We start from the raw sequence: 16,836 nt of genomic DNA on the forward strand, positions 1-16,836 counted from the left end.
GCCGTCTGGGAGCTGCCAGGGGCTGCATCCCCAGCGCACTGCCGAAACATGATTTACTGCTGGACTGCACTACAAACAGCACACCGCTCCTGGTGCGCTATCTAACTCACAGCAGCACACCACTCGTTGCATGCTATCGAGTTCACAACGCTGTAAAGATACCACATCAACGGTGGGAAGTGTCGACGTGAGAAAGACCAGTTGGGCTTGGTGCAGCTTTGGGTGGTGTAAGAGTCAAAGGGAGAGAGGCCAAAAATAGAATAAAGTTGTGGGTTAAAAAAACAGAAGGTTGTAGCCTATTGGTGTGTGCTGACACAGGTACCAGAAGATGGAAGATGGGATACAGTACTGGAGATCTGGAGGTTGTGTTGTTGGACAGGACAACACAAGGATGTTACAGCTGTGGACAGTTATTATACTGACTGTCATTTTATCCTTTGTCTCACAAGGTAAACAGTAGCATTATCGGATCACTGAAATGAATAAAACTCCATTTTGATGCAGCATTGATGTCAGTCCAGGGCTAAAAAATGAAGCTGATATGAATGTGCCAGAAACTGCTGTTCCTCTAATGGCCATTTGAGAGTGGCTGCAAAAGGAAGTCATCCCCCCCTAGACACCCATGTTAAAATGTCCAACTTTACAGTAGAAATAAACATGTTTACACCCTGGCACAAAAACTGGTTTTGGTCTCTACAGCTACGTTCCCCCTTTATGACATGATAACTCACCTATTTAAATGTTATTAAGGCTTACAATTACACATAATGAAGGGTGTGGCTGCTTCAAATGACAGAAAAGTGCTATCTGTTAAGATTCACAAAGTACAGGCACAGCTGTAGCTGTCGCTATTTCAGTGGTATTTCAAGAAAGTTGATTGTTGATGGTTTTGGTTGCCTCAAAAAAGTCTTGTTTAGTGTTTGGTTGTACTAAAAGACTGGTAGTTAGATGTTTCGTTTTTTGGGGAAATATTTTTTTTCAATGGTTTCAAGCCTGTTTTTTGCTAGCAAGAGATAGCATTAGCAGGATTTCAGCTAACAATAGCTGTGGACGCACTATGCTAACCTAGCTAGCAGCTAAGATTAGGATTATCTCCACCTTTGTACCCACAACTAGAGGCTTCAAAATCCGAAAGCCATTAACCAATGGGTGACTGCACATTAGGGCTGCACGATTATGGAAAAAATGAGAATCACGATTTTTTGGCTTATAATTGAGATCACTATTCTCTCATGATTGTTTTCAACATAAGGATTTATTGTGCTTATTTCCTGATACAAAAGGAAAAGTAACAAAAATTATAAATAAATAATAAAACATATTATTAAATAACAAAACCTATGATTGTGCCTGATACAAGAGACACAAGGCACATAAAGTCTGGTCAGCAGAGAGGGAATACTCCTGTTTTTAGTTTAAATGCAACAGCTGACAGCCTGACACTGACCGTAAAAACAATAAACTTTAGTCTCTTGTCTTCTCTTACAGCTTTTGAACAATTTTAACAATAATATCAATGTTGAACAACATTTTTCTGAGGTAGGTATTCCAGGTCTGGAATTAAGTCATTTTTAGGACAAGGCCACGTTGGCCTTTGATAAATACAAATTTATTGGGGCATCACGGCCAAAACCAATGGCGCAGTAACAAAATGTGCTAATTACATTGAATGAAGACAAAACAATATATGTGTTGAAAAACAGTACTGAGTTTATTAAAACTGTAAACTGAACATTTGACATTTCCACAAAATGCTGTGTGATTAATGTTATTAAAATGTGAACAATTCATAATATTCATTGTTATTGTTATGATAAAATAAAGTCTAAATGGACTAAGGAAGATCAAAATTAAACGTTTCAACACTATGCATTTGACAGGAGTATTCACCTAACATAGCCTACATATCTTTAATTATATAAGTATTTATATGTCTTTATGTATATTTTTCATAAATCCCCAATATTTTATTTGCCTTTAAAAAAAATCCTCTTCCTTCATTTAATTTGACAATGTTTATCGTATTGTATTATATGTATTGATTCTCTACAGAATCTTGTATGTTCTTTAATGAGTGTTCAATGCAGAGTGAACCGTCTTTCTTCTCAGAGGATCTTTGTCCCATGAGAGCAGGCAGTGTAAACAACTTTGGCTGGCAATTTGACAGTCACTAGAAGCACATTATGGCCCTCTGTAAAAGTTTCTGTGTGATACTTGTGTTGTACATGAGCTAACGTTAGCGGTTAAGGACTGAGAGGTTGTCCGGTGTGCGTGTGCATGTGTGTGTGTGTCTGTCTGTCTGAGGAGTGTCAGTACGCTAACTTGTAAGGGGTCCTCCTCATGTTGTTGGTTCTGTCCTGCTCTCGCTGCTTTCCAAACTGCCGGCCGGCTGTTGCTCTGCATCTCGTGGTATATCGCTGCGTCGTTGGGAGCGCTTGTTTTCATGCAGATGATGTCCCAACTCCCGGCACGGGCGGGGCCGGCAGAATCGCCGTCATTGAAAAATTAGATCGCATATGCATATGAATCGAGATCACGATTTTATTACAATTAATCGTGCAGCCCGACTGCACATTATTTTGTATAGTTTATGGCACAAACATGAAGTATTGCATTCTGTCCCTGAAATATCTATGAGCAAAATACTCAGAGCTTTGCAGCTGCAGGGGGTGTTGTTCTCAGGGTGTCTACAGATAAGTTAAATTTAAGACTTTTTAAGACCTTTTTAATACCACCTTATATGAAATTTAAGACGAAAATTACATATATATGTGTGTGTGGGTGTGTGAGACGCACATGTGTAAGTACTTTACTTTCCAAGTAAACACACTAATTTCAGTTCAAAATGAACAGTAAGGAAAAATGACAACAGTTTAAGTGAATGTGTTTAATGTAAAAAGAAAACAAAATCTTATCTCTTGTCATAAATGCTATTTATTATTGTAATTTCGGTCTGTCTGATGATTGTAAACAGTCATTGGGTCTGTCGGGCTGGAGACATTTTCACAGTAAATATTTAAGACCCATCAAATCTGAATTTAAGACAATTTAAGACTAAGGCCTTAAATCAAGAAAACAAGAAGACACCCCGGTTCTGCAGAGGACGATGACCTCTGACCTCCCCGTGGCAGGAGGACGGTGAAAAAGAAAATTTCCCTTTAAATATGAATACATTTTTCCACTGAGAACACAATGCAGCACCAGCATATTTGCACAGATCTACATCTCCTATCCATTTACACTCAGTGGCAGCACAAAGAAGCCCGTGCAGGAGATGATTCAGAGAACGAGATTTAATCAGAGAAGAAAAACAGAGGGAACGAGGCTGTTGTGCGCTGTAGCCATCACGGGCCGAGTCCAGACATGCAGGGAGATTCTGTGTGAGCTTGTCTGCAGCTCGGGGTAGTAAGAGTTCGGCCGCTGTAGTGAAGCTCTGTGTTCCAGGATTTGTGTGTGTATGTGTGTGCGCCCGCACTTCCTTTGCCAAGTTTCCTCTCTTTGTTTAGATCGGCCTGGTCAGTCCGGCTCCCCGCTGAGCGCGCTGCGGCCAAATACACACATATATCAAAACACAGCACAACAACAGACAGGGCGCTCTGAGGGCGAGGGGTGCTGGGAATAGGAGCAAAGGGGAAAAAAATGACAGAGAGGTGTCCGTACGGGAAAACAGAAAGAAAGCACGAACAGAGAACTAGAGAGATAGAGGCTGCTGAACAAGGGGAGGTGGGGTGACAGCAGACTCTTTCTCACCATTTCCAGCAGAAGGGCAGGAAAAGGACAGACAGTGGGTCACTGTGACCATCACTCTAATTACAGGAGGAAAGGAAGAGGGTTAAGGACTATGCAGAAAAGTGGAGAGATGAATAAAGCTACACCGATGACCCCGACAAAGGAGAGGAAGCAGTAGGGAAAATCTACAGTGTGACCACTCTCACTGAGATGCTGCTGGCTACGCATTTAATCATTTTAGGAGTTTATAATAGTATTTGCTCTGTAGACAAGAATTTTAAGTCAAATGCATTTGTCTCAATATTTAAAAGGCCCAATCCTTTTTCTTATTTAAACCTCTGCCCTTTGTTTTCAAGTGCTCCTTTGCCCTTCGGAACAGAGTTACAAGGCGTAGTGGTTGGAATCCTCCCCTATGAAATGGGACAACCTTTCAAGACTCTAATATGTCATCAGCAAAGAGGCGCGACCATGATAATAATGGTACTATCACAGTGACATCTGCCGTTTATCTGATGGAGATAAAAAGCACGGACATGGACAAGTCATCAAATAAAAAAGAAAACAGCTTCATTAAGCCACTAACGTTGCTCTGTAGGCTAATGTTTGCAACCCCTATCCTGCGGGTCTGCACTGATATTCGAGGAGCAGCGACAAGTGCAGCATCTTTGCTGCTGGGCTTAAGTTAAATTTCAGGTGTCATACGCCATCAAACAGGAGGAATGCAATGCAAAATATGGGACTATCTTTCACAAATCAGCTGTAACAATGTAATATTAGCTAGCTGGTTAGCTACCGATACATCAGCATACTACTAGTTGGATCATAGGATCGTTTGACATTGAAATGACATTAAACTAGGCAGCATGAAGCAGTGGTTAGCACTGTCTCCCAGTGTTAGCGTGGGTTTTCTCTGGGTACTCCAGCTTCCTCCCACAGTCCAAAGACATGCAGGTTAACTGGTGACGCTAAATTGTCCGTAGGTGTGAATGTGAATGTGAATGGTTGTCTGTCTCTATGTGTCAGCCCTGTGATAGTCTGGCGACCTGTCCAGGGTGTACCCTGCCTCTCACCCAGTGTCAGCTGGGATAGGCTCCGGCTCCCCCACGACCCCTAACAGGATAAGCAGTTATGGAAAATGAATGAATGAATGAATGAATGAATGAATGACATAAAACTAAAATAAACAACGGTTAGGGCAATTTTAAAATCTTTATTAATGAAGAAAATACATACGTGGGTTTTGGAGGGCCATGTAGCATTAACACCTCACCCTACGCTTCTATCCAAACAAGTATCGACGTGAACATGCAAAACAGAGGGGAAAAGGCTAAGAGGTAGGGGTAAAGGGTGTATCTGGATTGAGCCTAAATAAAAAAGTTGGGGCTCTGTTTAAGAGGAAGGTTGGGCTTTGTACCCAAATAAAACACTTGTTTTCTGCACACAAGGTAACAAATTGATGCACAAACAACTTTTTGCATCTTTATTCCTCCCCCTCTTAACATCTAAAAAAGACTGAAGATGCCTACTGTGGCTCTAAACCCTTCTGATCTCTCAGCAAACTTCAATAGGCTGAAACACAACCTTTCCCTCTAAAACCCAATTGAGCGTGCCATAAGAACAGTGGGAACCTCATTGAACTCTGAAACATCTTTTAAAGTCCAAAGAGTTTAAAAATCTCTTTAAAACTTTTACATCTCCGTATGTGGTCCAAAACATGCTGTTCAGCTTATTGAAGTATTACTTGGTTGCAGTTAAGAATAAATATTTCCCCTAGTCTTTGATTCCTGTGCATTAATTCTGCTGTGATCGTAAAATTTACGATTTTTTTTTTTTAGAGAAAATAACATCACAGCTACAGCCACAAAGAATACCCCAGGCACTAAAAAGGATAATAGCTCCTCTTGATGTGGGCTGTAGCTTTTTCTGAGTGCCAATATTAAAAACGGAGGAAAATTACATTGGATATGATAGATTTATTGATGCACAATTATTAATAGACTTAAGGCGTGAAATGCCGCTCATCCTCTGCTCTCCCCTCCAGGCGTTTAGTCTCAGAGCCCTCCTGCAGCGGCTGAAGACATAATGAAGCTGTTCCTGTTTGCTGCTGCGAGCTGAGACACTGCTCGATGGACAACAGTGTGTGTGCGTGTGACTGTATTTGTATATTTATGTGCCTGGATATCCACTTGTATTTTTGTACTGTATATGGTCTAATGTATAAATATATATAGTATGTGAGCGTGTGTGTGTGTTTACCAGGCCCTCGTCTCTAAAGCCCTCCACTGGTCTGGATCGGACCAGTCTAAACACACACACTCCTGCCCCCCCTCAAAGCCGTGCTTCTAAAGGCGAGGGGCCCTAAATGCCTTACAGATGGACTCCTAACAAACACAACACTCTGTCCCGGCCCTCAAGTATTTCCAGTATTTGGCCTTGCTGTAATTTACAGCATACTTACCTAATTGAGATGCTATTACGGTCAGGGCACGCATTCTTAAGCGTACGCCTAGTGCTAATGCACATGATATAAGCGTGACATACATGGCCCAGTATATCTGCCCTAATACAGCGGAGTGAAGTTAACCACAGAGTGAGTGTGATGTATGGTCCATGTAGTGTACTTAGAGCAACACAAATAATGATGTGTTGAGCGGAGGCATGTCTGCGCAGGTCTGGAGGGCGCATTACAGGGTATTTTCCTCACTAGACACTGCTGATGGTTTACACCCACCAAAGACTAACGCTGCTTCCAAATACAACTGAATACCACTTTGATGACTAAATTATGACGGACTAAATTATGAATGCGAATGAAAACTAAATGATTGCCCCCTTGCTGCATAACAATTCGTTTTGTTTCCCCTCACACTGACTAAAGTATTATTTTCATCATGCTTTTATTAAGTTAAATCCGATGACTGACTTACTTTTGATTTTTTTGTTTTTATATCTTTGATGCAATGTTAAGTCTAGATTAATTAAACAATAATGCAGCACATTATAAATATAAACATATATGGTTAAAATGCACTAATAATACATAATAAACTTTACTTACTATAGAGCCTTTCAAAACACAGTTAGAAAGTGCTGTACAATAAAACTAAACACATTTAAAATATAAGCACATTCTATTTTTTATTTATTTATCTATTATTATTATTATTATTATTATTATTATTATTATATATTTTTTTATTTATCTATTATTATTATTAGTATTGTCATTATCATTATCTATCATCATTATTATTCTTTATTATTATTATTATTATTATATTTTTTATTTATTTATCTATTATTATTATTATCATTGTCATTATCATTATCTATCAACATTATTATCATTATTTTATCTTTCTATTTTTATTTATTTATTTTCTTCCCATGTGCTGACCCTTCAATCAATAAGACAGCAATAAAAATAGACAGACAGCTCAGATAAAATCAGCATATGCTTTCCAACGGAAGTACGTTTTCATTTAAAGACTTAAATGAAGCCAGTGGCTCAGACAGCCCTATATCCTCGGGCAAGTCGTTCCAGAGCCTCGGGGCCCTGATTGCAAAAGCTCTGTCCCCTTTGGTCTTCAGCCTGGACTCTGGAACAAGCAGAGGACCTCAAAGTACGCAGAGGTTCAGAGGGGACTAACAGGTCTGAGATGTAATCTGGAGCCAAGAAGAACCTTAAAAGTAATCAATAAGATTTTAAAGTCAATCCTAAAAAAAACAAAGGGAGCCAGTGTAAAAAGATTAAAAAAAGAGGTGTGATGTGGTCGTGCTTCTTGGTTTTGGTTAAAAGCCTTGCAGCTGAGTTCTGAACAATCTGAAGTCCTTGCAAGGTTTTTTGATTTAGACAGGAATAAAGGCTGTTGCAATAATTAAAGATGCGAAGAGATGAAAGCACGTACAACGGTTTCTGTTTCTCTAAAAGGTAAAATAGATCTTACTTTAGCAATGTTTCTGAGGTAATAAAAACATGATTGGACTTTAATTTGAGTGAATCAGGAAAAAGCAGCCCTTACTTTGGAGTTAAGCAGAATCCAACGGTTAAATCAGATTCTGGAACTTTTTAAATTTTAGTAGATAACTGATAACACGAATGTATTTGCAATATTGATATCAAATAAAATAAATCCTCTTTTTCATAAACATATCAGTATTTCAAACACAACTATAATGCTTGCGTGCATGCAGAAGGTTATAGTAAGTTCTATAACCACTGTTTCTAAAGTGGCAGGTTTACATACATTATTCAGCTATAACTATACAATAAAATGATGTTTGTTGCCTTTTCATTTTACCAGTTAATAGTTAACTAGCTATGAACTGAAAAATTTTAATTCACTGTGCTGTTCAAAGACAACCCCGGCAGTAAATAAGGCTGTAAATATAGACAGTGCAGGCAGTGCAATTGCACTGGGGCCTGCAGAGAGAGCTGGCCCTTGCAAGTGATTCAGATACCACCTTTGAAATATACAGTGCCTGTGTTCAAAGATAAATGATAAAAACATAACCCTATTAATTTGCTATATAAGTCCTCAAAAAGGCAGACCTATCTGCGTCATGGTTTTCTTTTTTCTATTTTTATTTATTTATTTTTTTCAAATATTCAACAGCTATCTAAAACTCCTATTGATACTCTATCCAGCACTGGTTTTTGCTCCTGATCCTTGAAAACACTTATATCTTGTATATTTGTACATTTTGCCAGATATTTAATACACTATTGTTTTAAAACTGGGCCCAGTGAGTGAACCCACTGGTTGTCTGGTTGGTACCAGTTGTGAATCATTAAAATTGTGGTTACTGTATTTTGTACCACAAGTTCTATTGAATTGAATTGAAAACAAAATGATATGCTTTTTCTAAATAAGCTGTTAAATCTATAAATATCCTATAAAACTACTCAATTAAATAATTAAATTTTTAAAAGGTCTTTGATATTTTTGTCAGATATGCAATGATGACTGCTGGGTAATACGTATGTTGATGTTGTTTAATGTCAGGTCTCTATTTGTGTCAAGACAATGCATGCACGATGGCGTGCACTAAGGCCTGGGGCCTGTCGTAACTTTCTTATGCCACTGCAACCAAAACACCCGTGGGCTTTGACCATTCCATTCGTTTTTATTGGCTCTCTTGCATGACATACACCTTAGTGATGACTGGATTCTCAACTGCTCAAACAATTTATATGAAAAAAAGTTGTGGAGTGGTGGAGTGTCATTGTGGTGCGCTGCAACCCTGTTTCAAACTGTATTTAAAAAAATAATTTATCACTAAATAAACATTATTCAATGCAATTAAATAACAAATTAGACATTTAAAAGTTTGGTGTGGACTTTATTCTTTTCGACCTTGTGGAAAACATTTGCCCTAGAACGAAACAAATCTCTCTTCCTACATAATTAAAGACTGCCTTCAGCTCTACACACTAATTTCAGTTTTAAGTTGCTGGGTTGTTTTGGGCCGCGAAAAAACACTTCACAATATTGTTAAATCTCTGAAATAAATTGGATCAGACTAAAACAGTTTTTCAGACAGACATTTACAGGCTATGTGAGGGCATATTGTTGTAATTTCCCTGCCCTTTTCCGTCTATTGCTATGAGAAAAAATCCCGTTCCTATAAAACCGGGAGAGATTTACCACAAACAGAGGGCTGACTTCATCCTAAAGCACGCAGCAAGCCCCGTTCTGAAAGGCTGCGCTGAAGCCCGGAGACACTGGCCACTGTTTGAGCTTGTCGTTTGGGTATTTTTCATCGAGTGTGTCTGACAGAAAGATAACACACTGTCACAGAGTGCCATCCATCTTCGTTTCCAAGTCGCTCCTGGAGAATTCAATCTTGAGTGTGCGGGGTTAGACACACTGGTGATTTATCGACCCCGGGCTCATGTGTGTGTGTGAGTGCGTGTGTGTGTGTAGACCTATATGTGTCTTTGTCTTTGTGTGATAAATCACTGTCTAACCCTGTACAGGACACACAATGCCCGAGCCCCCTTCAGCCCACTGAAGATAAATTCATCTACAAGTGATGTGCTGACAATGGCTGGACAAGAAAATGATCCTGTGCTCCTTACTCAGCTGCAGCGTGAAGGGCAGCCAGAGTGGTCCATGTTTTACGGGGGAAAGGGGAGCAGAAAGTGGGAATTTGTCAAAAAAAAAAAAAAAAGAAAAAAAAAAGAAGCTGGAGTCCGACCAAGAGTGAGTATTGAGAAAGGCATGGGAACACACTCTTGTGCACACACAACCTCACGCATACACACGAGCACCAGGGCACAGAGTTGATGAATAATTCCTCAGGGCCGTTGAGAAAGATCCTAGACGGAGGTGATTCAACTGTGACACCAGGGTTTTGCTTTGTGTGTGATTAGGTTTACTATTATGAGCAACATGCGAGAGGTGACGCAACTCAGAAGTTACACAACGTTATGAAATGCAGGCAGTGATGCGAGGCAAACAAGAGTGTCGGCGTTGGAGATTCTGTTGCAAACAACTGAACTCAAGGGCACTCTGACCATTAGAAGTTACAACAAGCTTGATTCATTGTGTACTTTTTCTCACGTTACATCTCCTGTAAACTTTCATTTAGCTGAGGCGCTATGTTTGGATGGGGCATTATGTTGCTGCTGAAACACAGGCCTCGTGTTGAAATGTTGTTTTGGGAGGGAATACATTTTGTTAGGTGTCAAAAATCTAAGTTTTGTGGAAAAACTCAGAGTTTAACAAAATAAAGATTTAAAGCTGTAGTTGGCAACTTTTATAAAAATTATTTTTGGTCTCATTTCTTGAAACTGTTACTATATCCACACAGAAATACATAAGACAAATGACCTGTGCAAAAAATAACTTTCCTCTGCCCCCTTGAGTTGCTTCTAATGGCATTACTGCACATGAATGAATGAGTGTCTAATGCAGCTGTCAATCATGTCAATCACTGCTCATGAACTGCAGTCAAACCGTCAAATTAGGCAGCATCTAAACATGTTTAAGTGTACTGTTTAGCTGTAAGATGAGAAAGGCGGTGCTCTGTCTCAGCTTCACTGTTTCCAACATCGTGGCCGGGTGACAAACTTTCTCATTTCACAGCTAAACAGTACACTAAAATACAGTATGTTTCTGGAAACGTGAGGGGAGACACAGACACTGCAGTAACACAGTCTTTATTCATATTTGATCAGCACTGCATATTTTGACAGTTTGACTGCAGAGATTGACATGATTGACAGCTGCGTTAGCGACTCCTCGACTCTGATTGGTTGTTTTCATGAGTCACAGAAGATTCTGGCATATGCCACTACAGGCAGTAGGGGAAAGAGGAGGGGTACGATCCGTCACATATGATACTTTGAGAATATAGTGACAGTTTCAGCAAATATGACAACATTGGCATTGTTGCCTCACAAGAGGCAAGAGGGTTCCTTGTTTGAACCCCAGGGTGGGAGAGCCCTTCTTTACGGAGTTTGCATGTTCTCCCAGTGTCAGCGTGGGTTCTTTCTGGGTACTCCTGCTTCCTCCCACAGTCCAAAGACATGCAGGCTAGGTTAACTGACAACTCTAAACTGGCTGTAGGTGTGAATGTGAGTGTGAATGGTTGTCTGTCTCTAAAGCCCCTTCTATGCTGCAAGATTTTCGGCGAATGTTGGGCCGTTTTGCCAGCAAGCTGCGAGCGTTTAGACACACAGAGCCGGACTGGCGAGTTGATCCGAGGTGCCCGATCTTCCACCTTGTAGGGTAGACATATTGGCAGAACCTTTTTGGTTTAAAAAGAATGAGGCGCCCTTCCGCCACGGAAGGAGCTGTTGATGACGGGGACGGTGAAGGATGGGCCGACTTATGAGAGAATCGCCGAAGGACTGACTAGCTGCGGCTTCCCTTGGAGTACGTCACTGTTTACGTCACACGCTGAGCTACACATTTTGTTACTTGCTCATTACTTGCACAACTCATATTTAAAAAGGGATCATGTGTCAGCCCTGTGATAGTCTGGCGACCTGTCCAAGATGTTCCCCTGCTCTCGCCCAATGTCATCTGGGATAGGCTCCACCCCCAACAGGAAAATGAATGAATGACAAAAAGTTACCAAGTGTAGCTTTAAGAGAAAATGGGTCAGTAGCACAAAGTAAATGCTGTGTTCAATCACAACAAAGGTCATTTTATGCAATTACTGGGATTGCACTGTAAGTGTAATTATCAAATCACTGCATTCCAGAAACACAAAGCTGATATTTTATCTGGAGTGGACAATAATATCTGTGAAGTGCTACTGGAGCTTAACAGTGCAGGCGTATCTGGAGGAGGTTGGGGGAATGAACCATTTAACAGAGGTCGACGGGTTCATCCACCTGCTGCCTGAGGGAAAACGGAGCCCCCCCCCCTTAACAGGTGTGCTGGCCCGTCAAAACCATCAAAACAAGAAATTCACACGACCGGAAATGAAAGAGGGGAAGGGAGGCATGTGCTGAGGCGACAAAAACAGTAATTATGAAGATTGGGTGGCTCTGCTGCTCTTCACATGGAGAGGACGCTTGTTACAGCAATGCATGTGAATGCAGCTCATATAATGGTGATTGGTTCCACATTGTTTAAGAGGGAAAGCAGCCTGCGTCAGAAGGCTTCCACTGATTTGTTTCTCAATTATCCACCTCTCAATTGTATTTTGCTTTTATGTGAAGGAAGAGTGACGAGTGGGAAGAACTGAAAAAGGGAAAAGAGAGGCTGAAAGAGAAAATAGAAAAGAGAGTCATAGGTAAAGGGAGGCACTTCTCAACACAGGTTTATGTTTCCAATCAGGAGATTGCGATCACAACATGTAGCCCAGAGCAAATGGGCCGTAACCCAATCACCGAGGGAGGTCTTCAGTCTCAGAGCGTACATTGGTTCAAGATCATTACTCCTCTCTCTGAAACAAAGCGGCCCAAGAACAGCAAACGCATGCAAGCATTAGAGAACGTCAGTGTCAATGAACGCACAGAGATGGGATGGTAAATGTTAAGGCAAAGTGGGGGAAATCCTGAGCTGGCTGACCTGAATAGAAAAGAAGTGGCTACAGAATGCATTGTTCCATTGTATAGGACTTGTTTTCATTTGTAAGATGTGAGAGGGTAATGTTACATGAAAAAAAAACATGCCTGAGCGCGCAAACACTTTTCCAAACTTTTTCCAAATCCACAAACATAACTTCACTTTCTAGTGATGCCACCAGTCAGACAAACAAACAACAGATGTAGCCACACACTAAATCTAACAAACACATTTCATATCCTATGATTTGCGCATGGAAAGATGGAAAGAGACAAGGACAGACAGGAACGCAGACGCATACACACACACCAGTCTAACTGGTACAACCATCACCAGAGGGGAAATGTCTATCTTGACATCACGCTGGCATCAGGGTTGGCATCACGCTGGCATCACGTTGTGCCTGTTCCACTATGAGAGAGGACACGCCTAGTTACACCCGTGGGCTTCATAACACAGCTGTTGTCTATTGGCTGTGCCTCACTGTATAAAGACTTTTCTCTTCAGCTCCCCTAATTCTTCCACTGCACTAATACTCACTTATGGAAACGCAAACATCCAAGAATTGTCACCACCCAGCGTACCTCGGGATCACAGGAAAAAAAAGAAGGGCTGGCATGGAAAATCATCAAAATGACCCAGCCCAGAACGGGAGTCAAGAAAATAAAAACACAAACGTCAGTAAAGCATAAACGCAGCACTGAATAGACGCTGATAAGGAGGAGAGTGGAGAATGTAGGCGTATGTTTGGCATCGGCGCAGATTGGCCAAGCACAGCCATAACACCGTCATATTAAAAGATTACACATGCACGCATTCATCTGATAACAGAGACACACACACATATACGTGAGCAGCAAGGGTAGGCTAATCATCTCTGAAACTCACAGACATAACACACACACACACACACTGAGCAGCAGGAGTGTGCCTACCTTATCTTCTAGCCTGATCAGTCGCGCTCCAATAGTTGGGTATTCTTTATCTTCTCCTTTTCCTGGCGAATGAAAAAAGAATATCAAACATACACACATACAGATTTATTCAAAATAAATTCACACTTATCAGAAATATTGACAGAATCCCCACAGAAACACAAACAAATGCAGAAAAGTTAGTTAAGAGGCTCATGATTCTTCATGAAACCATCCATTCATTCATTTTCTACTGTTTCTTGTGGGTTCAGGTCACTGTGGCAGTTTACAGCCCCCTGCTGTAATGTAAACAGTTAATGCATGTCAGAGAGAGTTATGTAGCCTTAAAAACACGAGTTAACTCCTTTCCTCAGACTGTGTGATGGGTAAACTGAGTTTAGGCAGGTTTAGCCTCCACTGTGCACAATATTTTCCCCTCACAGGTGTAAAACCTCGGTGAGTTAACAGATGTCTCTGATTCAGTATCTGAGTATCACCATTTTTTCACACTGTTTCTGTGTATGTGTGTGTGAAATGTGTGCTGGAGAATATGCAAAAGTGATGTGTAAAGGGCTCCAGAGCTGTTTTCTTAATGCAGGGTGTTGTCTGACCCACTTGTTACATGCTGTTTGATGTATAATGCTACTATGGCATTGGTTCATTGTTTACTTATCTGTATTTCTATGGTGGAACTAATGTTCACTGTCAGGTGTGCCACTACGTCGAAATTTGCTGTGGGTGTATAAGCGCATAGTGTTGAGAATGTCTTGCTAGGCTCAACTTTTTGTTTTATAGTGTCTGAGGCCGAAGCGGATGGTCGGAAAGACGGTCGGAGAGATGTTTGGCGGACTTAAAGGGAAATTTCAGTTTATTTCAACCTGTCTCCTATCGTCCTAAATTTGTTTCAAGTAACTAGTGACATAAAAATAATACTTAGCATGTTAGCCGTTAGCCTAGATACAGCCAGGGTGCATAGTAGCGTCAGACCTATTAAAACGTAAGTGAACGGGCACACTTAAAGTGCAAAGTTAGTCCACTAAACAAGCTGTTTTTCCACAAAGACCACCTCATATCATTAGGATAAATGCCAGAGAACATATAGAAAACGACATGTAAACGTGTTGTCTTACCTTACTGGTGTGCTGCCGTGTTTGTTTACCATTTAGTGTCTGTGTGTCTGTGTGTCTGTGTCAGAGTGACACAGACACACCACCGCGCAGCTATAAATGCTCACAATGGTGTAGGCTACGGTGTAGGCTAACAAAGGGAAAAAACACTGTAGAATGATCATACTTTGAGCAATCTTCTTCACATTTGAAATGAGTGTTCATTGATAGTGTGCCTACAGCCCCACAGTGTCATTTACCTGCTCAGATGAAGCCACAGACAGTTATTCATCCTGAAACACATTTTTTATTTTATTTTAGGCAAAATCTTCAATTTTTTACTGACTTCAGAGGCCCATTACTCTGTCTCTGTATCACCTAGAGTGTTTCTGACACTTTCACAAGAAACTTCAGAGAGTTTTCTTTCTGGCAAGACCTCATGTGTGCATATAGTCAGAGAGGTTCAGAAGCTACAGTCATTTTAATTTGGGTATGTCATTTTAGGCGTTTTTGCTACAGAATGGGGGTGGAGCACAAGAGGTTTTTAAGTAATGATTCTATAAATAACTAATTCTAACAAAAACTGATTCCTAATATATTACGGACCCTAACTATAAATTCCAAACCTGTGTCAATCTTCTAAAATACATCTACACACAACCACATGAACATGCAAACACACATAAGTCTACTAGAACATGCCTATGTGCATGGTGCAACAAGCAGGGTGCATAAATTCACATATCTCCCAAATATGAAGACACACATGTAAACATACCCACATCCAAACAGAGACACACGCACACGCACACGCACACACACACACACACACACACCAGGGACTTCTCTCTCATATTTAGTCTGGCACAGCTTGTGTATGTGTGAGGGATAAACACAGGGATGGAGTGAGGAGTGATGGCTGTCTATCAGATGCAGACTGTTGTGTTTCCTGTGTGTTTACCTGGAAGAAACATTCCTGGCTTCCCCAGTGTGCCGTCCAGCCTGGGGGGAAAAGACAGAAGTGATTAGACTGAGAAAGGTAAAAACACTGGCCAGACACAGAGGAGATTCAGTTGAGTAAACAGCACTTTATTCCAGCTCATGAACAAAACAGTAAAATAATATAAGCCAATTTATAGAGCCAATAAAATTAAACAAATGGCGTCAGCTTGAACGGTATTTATATAATCACTGCTTTCGGGGAAAAAAGCCCACATGCAAGTTTTAAAGGGATGAATAAATGATTGCCATGATCTTAGTGAGATGTCAAGCTTTCAAAATAAACAATGAGCAGGAGGTTGACTTGCACATGTGGACTGTTAGTCATCTATAACTTCACTGAAGCAGGAGAAGCAGTTCAATATGCACTGCAAAGCATTCTTCTTTTCATCACCTCAAATTGAGGGTGGATTTTAATCAGAGCAATCACATGTCTTTAACTATTTTTTATTTATGCTGGTGACCCATTTGATGCAGTGCGGTCACTGCATTATTGTGGTGTTTTTGCAGGAGTCAGATGTGGCCAGTACTGTGATGTCTTTCTCTTTGGGTTGCAAAAATAGAAAAAGAAAATCAACAGCTTAAGGTTTTTATGAGCGGCACTGTAGAATATAAAAGAGTCTTGGCTCTGTGAGTCTGCGTTGAAAATTTACATCACTGCAGTTAGTTTATATTAAATAATCAAAGAATCAGCCTGTCCTTGATTTACTGATCTGTTATGCTGCTCCGCTGGTTTCAAAATTTCACAGCGCATTACCATGGTTCAGCTGAATTACTGCTAAAGGTGTTACAAGATCCAGGTGACGCACTTACATAAGTTTGACCTAATTTATTACCTAAGCGACCTCCTTCATGGGAGGGAGTTGTAAAAAAAAAAAAGCAAAGAAAATATGCAGGAAGAGGAAAAGAGGATTTGCTTCTGTAAGGACTGGACTTAATTACGGCTCAACAAAACACAACAAGGTGTAACAAATCAGAGACCAGTTTATCTGTCAGATGAGCAGTAGAATAGTAACAAACTGTACTGCAGTTACTGAAAGCTGAATAGAGAAATTATGATGG

General features: G+C 40.5%; 1 protein-coding gene across 1 annotated transcript in view; it reads right to left on the minus strand.

The window, feature by feature from the left end:
- Positions 1-16,836, minus strand: part of kcnq1.2 (potassium voltage-gated channel, KQT-like subfamily, member 1.2) — a 278,796-nt gene that overhangs the window by 78,962 nt on the left and 182,998 nt on the right. Inside the window, exons 16-17 of the mRNA XM_049574355.1 lie at positions 15,737-15,777; positions 13,691-13,752 (exon numbers count right to left, since the gene is read on the minus strand). Of these exons, the coding sequence (XP_049430312.1) occupies positions 13,691-13,752; positions 15,737-15,777 (103 nt within the window). The remainder of the gene's footprint in view (positions 1-13,690; positions 13,753-15,736; positions 15,778-16,836) is intronic.

This window comes from Epinephelus fuscoguttatus, linkage group LG4 (assembly GCF_011397635.1).
Source record: "Epinephelus fuscoguttatus linkage group LG4, E.fuscoguttatus.final_Chr_v1".
Taxonomy (NCBI): domain Eukaryota; kingdom Metazoa; phylum Chordata; class Actinopteri; order Perciformes; family Serranidae; genus Epinephelus; species Epinephelus fuscoguttatus.